The following is a 7484-nucleotide window of genomic DNA, read 5'->3' on the forward strand; positions in this document are numbered from 1 at the left end:
CAGAAATGCCATGTGTTCAGACTTTATTTCTTTAAGCTCCACTGCACTTGATTTTGCAGTGTTATCTAGTTAATGAATTCATTAAGTTTGCAACTACTCATGAATACGTATTTTTATATTTGTAAAGCCCTAGCAATCCACAGTTAGACATCTAAGTGATACAACGTATCAGTTCATGCAATTAAGACAGTTATTATGAATACCAGTATATGTAAAAAGATAATAATATAATTCTGATTGCCTTTGGACAGCAAAAAATCATCAGTGAGTTGACTCCTCTGCTAATTTTTTAACAGGGAAAGCACTGCATCCTGGATGTAAGTGGAAATGCAATCAAGAGGTTACAAGTTGCTCAGCTCTTCCCCATTGCCATTTTCATTAAACCAAAGTCCGTGGAATCCATCATGTAAGTATTTTGTCAAATATCAGTTTAGTTACATCAGGCCAAGTAAGTGAACTGTAACTAGCCATATATACAAAATATTGTTCTATGACATAGCATGTAAATTTGCATATAGAAAGTGATCAGTTACTTTTTTAACTGACATACTCATATTCAAAGATCAGTTTCATGAAAATGAAGCTGGTTACAATTCTTAAATGTATGCGGTCTAGACAGAAGACAAAATTTGTTGTGCAGCCATTGATAATGGATTTTCTCCAAAAAAGACAGTATGTTAATTTTTGCAAAGGTCTATAAAAGTTTGATACATTTCAGTATTTTAAACTGTAATGTAGAAGAAAATCTGTTCAAAAGGCTAAAAAGTCATCTATCCATTTTGTTGCTGGCTGCTATGCAACACTTTGTCTTAAAAGCAAGGTAAGCTGTGTGTTTTGTCCATCATCTTTTAATTACTATTTAGGTTAATTTCAAATACTACTTTTTTGTTTAATCTTTGAAATGTGGATATTATTGTGTTCTTCCATCTAACCACATTATGGATTACCAAAGCCCAGGATTTCCTTCACACTGATGCTTGTTGTCTTTATATTTCTTTTATTTATGCATAGTACTTGTAAGGATTATTTGCATTTAAGTACATTGAGAATTCTTCATTTATAACTTGTTTTTGTATGGCATCAGTGTGCAAAACCAGAAATCTCTGCTACAAGAAACTAGAGTGGTGTAGAGTCATGCAAAATGAAATTTGTTCTATGAAATTATATAACTGAGACAAGATTCACAAATACACCAGTCTATTACTGTACTTACTTTATCAAGGATTTCAGATCTATTGAATTTATTTCATCTCATTTAATGTATGTTGTTCCACACATTTTCTGTTTTTTGGGCAGATACGTGTAATTTCATTTTTGCAGTGTGTTGATGGAATCAACCGAAACAAATAATGCTTGTCCTGTGTTTCATGTAATGCCCATTGTCAACAAAAAACATTGGCTTGTTACTCATTTTAACCAAAATGTTATTTGAAGTTAAATTATACATGACAACAGATAGACAGTGGTCCAAATTTAGTCTAGTGTGATGCTTGTTTTAACGATAAGTGTTTATCGGGCCAACAAAAGTCTAACAACCATTTATATTCAAGGTAGCAACAAAGCGACACTTCTACATAATGATAACAAACTGTGAGATGGTGCAAGTAGACTTAAGGAAATTGAAACACCAAGCCATTATAAATGAAAACCTTTTGAAAGTTATGCTGTACTGTCTTGGTTCACTACATCTAGAACGCTTATTTTTGAAGTGTAATGTGGTTTATAACAAAAATTAACACCAAAAAATCAGTTAGCATTTGTTTTCTACTTCTTCCTTGCCCGACTTTGCCAGTCTTGTATGTCGCTCAGCACATTGCTCTCTGTTATTGCCATGCAGCAGCACAACTAATGCACCTGATAACCCTTAGGACAGATAGTTGGTATTCCGGTATGGTGCCCTCTTGAGTAAATTGTGAATAGTTTAGCTAATGGGCTACAAATAAAACTAAATCCACTGGTATCCTTTTTTCAGTTGTTTCTGGTAGTTTCAACCACTGAATTTTGATTAAATACAGTAGCTGAAAGTAGTTTGTGCCCTGTTTGTTGATATTTAATTCATGATAATTATAAATACTTAAACTTTGATTTTTGCTCCTCTAGGGAGATGAATAAGAGGATGACAGAAGAACAAGCCAAGAAAACATATGAGCGTGCAATGAAAATGGAACAAGAGTTTGGAGAGTATTTTACAGGTAATTTATCCATGTTTCCCCTATTTTTCAGTACTGAATCAATATTTGATGAGAGTGCTATATACTGTGTTTGACTGAAATTATTATTGTTAGAGAAAAGGTAATAGCACCTTGTGTGTTCATAAGAAGGTACATACCTAAAGCCTATAATAATAATTTTCTGCCAGATACCCAGTGGTGAAAGTTTTATCAGAAAATCCTAGGAATACCTGGTCATGTGTAAAGTCAATGAATAATCCAAACCATCTGTGCAATCTGTTGCGGATCCTTCTGGTTCAAAACTGAAGGTAGAGACAGAAAGCAGAATTTTTAAATTACACATTTAAAAATGTATTCACACAATAGGATACTACTGTACCAGTGCTTGACTACCCTACACACGAATGAGTGATGTTGATATACGTCCCTGCCCCCAAGATTGAAAAACAGTTAAGACACTATAAAGTGAACAAGGCACCAGACACTGATGGAATTTCAGTTAGATTTTACATTGAATATGCTATGGAATTACCCACTTTACTAGCCCGTATTTACCAAGAATCTCTTGCACAGTGAATAGTCCTATGCGATTGGTAAAGAGTCTCCCATGTTTGTGAAAAGGGTAATAGATTGGATGCACATAATTAGCAACCAGTATCGCTGATGTCTGTCTGTAACAGGATCCTTGAGTGTATTCTAATCTCAACCATTTTGAAATTCCTGGAGCTGTCACAGAGATCAGCACTTATTCAGGGGGAAAAAAAAGGAAAAAGAAGAAACTCATGTGAAACAACTTGCTTCATTCATACATGACATCTTGCATACAACATATGACAGTGAACAGATAGGTTCCATCTATCTAGAATTCTGTAAGGTGTATAATCATGTTTTTCCAAGTATGTGATCAGCTTGAGAAATATTTGACTAATACAAAGGAGGTTCGATAAGTCTGGTATTAAACACAAAAAAAGGTTGTTTCATAAACAACTCACCTTATTCTCAACATAGTCTTCATTGAGGGAGATACATTTGGTCCAGTGATCTTCCAGCTTATTCATCCCATTGGAAAAATAGGTTCCATCACAATTTGCAAAATACTTGCTGACCGCAACTATAACATCCTCATTTGATGAAAATTTCTTCCCAGCAATCCAAAGTTTCAAGTGGGGAACAGGAAGAAGTCACTTGGGGCTAAGTCTGTTGAATAGGGCACATGAGGAACCAGTTCCAAGCCCAATCATGCTCTTTGCTGTTATTATGTTGATGTTTCATAAACAGTCACAAATCTGTGCAAAAAGTTTTGCAGATTGCGGTTAAATATTGCCAGAGATGATGCACTTTTTGTCATCTTGTGAGAACTGCAGCACCCACCTTGTACACAGCTTCTTCATAGCCAAATCTCTGTGCAATATATTGTGCACTCTCTCAGTTGAGATCCTTACAGTCTTGGAAATCTCACAGATTTTTGTTTGGTGGTCTTGCATTACCGTATCATGGATTTTGCCTTTGGTATCCTTAGTGGTGTCTTTGGTATTCTTAGTGGTGACTTCACTTGGACGTTCGGAGCATGCTTCTTCTTTGGTGCTTGTCCATCTATGTTTAAACTCACTGAACTAAAAGTAAATGCAAAATGGGATTTTCACTCTGCAGCAGTGTGTGTGCCGATATGAAACTTCCTGGCAGATTAAAACTGTGTGTCGGACCGAGACTCAAACTTGGAACCTTTGCCTTTCGCGGGCAAGTGCTCTACCGACTGAACTACCAAAGCATGACTCATGACCCATCCTCACAGCTTCAAATCTGCCAGTACCTCGTCTCCTACCTTCCAAGCTTCACAGAAGCTCTTCTGCGAACCTTGCAGAACTAGTAAGTAAATGGTCTTCAATGATGGTGATGATTCTGCATGAACTTCATCCATTTCTGTTTTGATTTTTTGCAGTAGTCAGACCCTTCAAATGAAAATGTTTAATAACAACATAAAACTCAGTGTTCTTCATTTTTCAGTCACAGTCAACACACTGACCAACTCCGACAGCTGTCAACAATGAACTGTACGTGGCACAGAGTTGGAATTCTTTATATGATTCATGGAGTAATCAAGCTTACGAACTATGAAGGAATAACAAAAATGTTCCATTCTTTCATGGAAATTTATCAGACTTACCAAACCACGCTTGTAGAACCCAGTACATTACATTGGAAGGTGAATGTTCCGCAGAAATGAAAGTTACATCAGGTGTGCCCCAAGGAAGCATAATACAGCCTCCAATGATTTCAGTCTTTGTAATTAACCAATCAGATATGATCAGCAGCTGTCTAAGATGCTGACAATGCTGTTGTGTGCAGGAAAGGTGCATGATCTTACGGAATTGCAGAAAGAATTGGACAAAATTTTCACTCGGTTTAATGAATGCCAGCTCTCTTTAAATGTGAATAAACATAAGGTACAAAGAGAGAGAACCGTGTAATATTTAATAATATTATTAGTGGTGAACAAGAAGCATCTCATGGAGTATAAGTATTTAAGGGTGATACTAGCTGTGTGAAATGGTACAATCACATAGAATCAGTATGGGAGAGAGCATATGGAAGAGTTAGATTGTTACAATGGTTGGCCACTTGGGCTGCTAAGATGAGAGGGGTGCAAGTGTAAAATTTGTACCCAAAATGTATCGCAATCAGGAGCGAAAACAACCCATTTCCATGTTCACTAGATTTGTATTTATTTTTAGAGATCTTACAAGAGCCCAAGGAAGGAAAGAAAGGGGGAGGAGTGTCAAATGTCTGTAGCTTGTGTGGAAAAATGTTCTCAAACTGGCCCTTTGTTGGTAAGACAAGAAACTGAATGAATTCAGAGATGCTCTACTAGGATTGTAACATGTTGGTGTAGCCCATAAGAAAATGTAATAAAAATGCTCAAGGAAGTCGAATGAGAGTCCTTAGAAGAAAGACAATTTAGTCCTCGCAAAAGCACCATTGGTGGGTAAATTTGGAGAACCTGTGTTTGAAGGAGACTTTGAAAACACGGTGATGCCATCAACATATATCTCAGGTACAGATCATCAGAAAAATATAAGACTTAGGACTTCTGCATAAGCATGTAGACAGACATTTTTTCCCTTGTGCAGTATGTGAAAGCATTAGGAAAGAAAATTGACAAAATTGGTATGATGTAATTTATGCCATGTATTGTATACAGTCTTTCTCTACAATATAAAGTTGCTGTTCCTTCATTTTCAGCTGTAGTCCAGGGTGACACTCCTGAGGACATATACATGAAGGTGAAGGAAGTGATTGAGGAGCAGTCCGGACCGAGCATCTGGGTTCCATCGAAGGACCAACTGTGACGGTCTGCGTGGACCATGCCCGCCCGCCGCTAGATGCGGCTGGCCCGCGTGGCGTAGTGTCTGAAGAGACCGTGGCCTGTCCACATGCCCAAACACACAAACACAATGCGACGGAGTGTTCCGTAGTGATGTCCCACGATCCGATGTGTCGCAAGGAGATTTGCGTGTTATTATCAGTTTTGTGTAGAGCTTGTTGTTTGTTCTTGTATCACTTAACTTGTTATGTGATTGTGCAATTTGTGTGTCAAAGATCCTTTTCAATTTTAACACATGGAATCTGACTAACCACAAAATAGAGTAATAATCTGATCTGAAATGTACACCGAGTCCTCGTTATTCGGAGTTTTGAGGCTTTGATTTGTAACTCGCATTGTATTGGCAATAAAATTTTATTCGAGGTAGGTGGTGTCGAAGGCAGTGTTCGACTGTATGCTGGCTTGCTCTGGACAGAAGCTCTGATATTAGTGGAACTCGTGTTATTAGACTGTGGATGGCTCATCTGATAACAGATTGTGTTTCCGGTTCTGCTAGATGCTGCGCAGTGGTGGTGATCTGTGGGAGTGGTCTGGGAGCTGAGCACGAGGCAGTGATTTGGGATAATATGGCCGAATTGAAATAGTTGTTTTTAAGAATATGACGATGCCCAAGTTTCTAAAGTTTCACCCTGTGTGTTGTGAAGCAAGTTAAATTATTTTTCAGGCAGAACTTGAACTGTGTATAGTGTGAAATCTTCATCGGACTGTGTACAGTCGTGGGGTTAAAAAGACTCAGTTTTTGTAAATGACTGACAATTTGGAAAGTGTCTTTGCTGGCACTCTAGAGATCTGATTTTTACTAAACAATACAGAAATCTCAGTTACTGCATATTATTTCCCTCTGTGTAAAGTGTGTTGCATTAAATGGAGAGAATATAGGTAAAAAGGTAGTACTCACCAGAATGAGGGTTCACAGTTGAGCCAAAAACATGAAAAAGTGGATGCTGTAACACTAGCATTTGGAATGAGAGGAGTTACAAAGTGGGAGAAAATAAAAGGTGTAGGGAAATGAATGAAAGGAGGTGGCTTTATCCAGTCTTTCCATTAAATAGCAGGTCATGGATAAAGCAGTTAAGGAATGAAGTAGTATATGATGAGAAGAGGCATTTTGGGACAGGAGAAATGCTACAGAATGGAAAGAGAGAGTAAAAAGTCAAGGTAAAATTAGGATACAAACAGGAGATAGAACCATGAGGAAAGGGTAGACAGCTTGCAGAAACAATATGATGGACAAAGGTGTCTGTGCAATTGCAGGCCTTGAGGATTCAGTCAGTAAAATTGGCACCTTGATCTGTTTAGATGCATTGCAGAGCTCCTGCTGAAATAACGTATTTATTGTACCTGTGCCTATTTATGCTATGGGTTTTACTGTTAGTGACACTGCTTGCATCTGTTGCGGCAGGTAACATGAATGGCTTTTAAGATGTGCATGGGTAGTGTGCAAACATCTCATCTATCAATCATTGTGGAAGACATGACATGAGAAAGTGGTCATAAAGACATAGGTTTTATAACTGCAAAGAAAGAGCAGGAATTGGAAATTGATGAGGCATAAGAATGCCACCTGACTGTTCATTCATTTACCATTTACACTCAAGATATTCTCTTTCTGCTCTCTTACACACGACTCAGTCCTCCTGTAGTTGCTCAGTGCTTACATATTTTATTTTCCTCCACCTTTTTGCTCTCTGAATACAGAGACAGGAGCAGTTTAGGTTTCTATATTCCCTCTCATGTTTTTGTTGGCTGAACTGTGATACCTATTCTTGCTGAGTACATCAATTTCATTGAGCTGTACTCAAGTTTTCTATTTATCAAATGGGCTGCAAATGCCCATAATCCAAAGATAAGAAGGAAAGCGTCCTGGTTTCCTCCATGAAGAATTAGAGGTGTAGTTTAAGAAGAATTTACTACATATGAATAATGATATA

The 7484-nt window shown here is 37.5% G+C and overlaps 1 protein-coding gene across 3 annotated transcripts in view; it reads left to right on the forward strand.

Moving 5' to 3' along the window:
- LOC126456947 (disks large 1 tumor suppressor protein) overlaps nucleotides 1–7191 on the forward strand; it is a 908459-nt gene extending 901268 nt beyond the window's left edge. For all 3 annotated transcript variants that reach the window (XM_050092881.1, XM_050092883.1, XM_050092882.1), the window contains 3 exons: nucleotides 297–406; nucleotides 2101–2192; nucleotides 5412–7191. In XM_050092881.1, the coding sequence (XP_049948838.1) occupies nucleotides 297–406; nucleotides 2101–2192; nucleotides 5412–5518 (309 nt within the window). In that variant the 3' untranslated portion in view covers nucleotides 5519–7191. The remainder of the gene's footprint in view (nucleotides 1–296; nucleotides 407–2100; nucleotides 2193–5411) is intronic.
- The last annotated feature ends 293 nt before the right edge of the window (nucleotides 7192–7484 follow it).

This window comes from Schistocerca serialis, chromosome 2, assembly GCF_023864345.2.
Source record: "Schistocerca serialis cubense isolate TAMUIC-IGC-003099 chromosome 2, iqSchSeri2.2, whole genome shotgun sequence".
NCBI lineage: Eukaryota > Metazoa > Arthropoda > Insecta > Orthoptera > Acrididae > Schistocerca > Schistocerca serialis.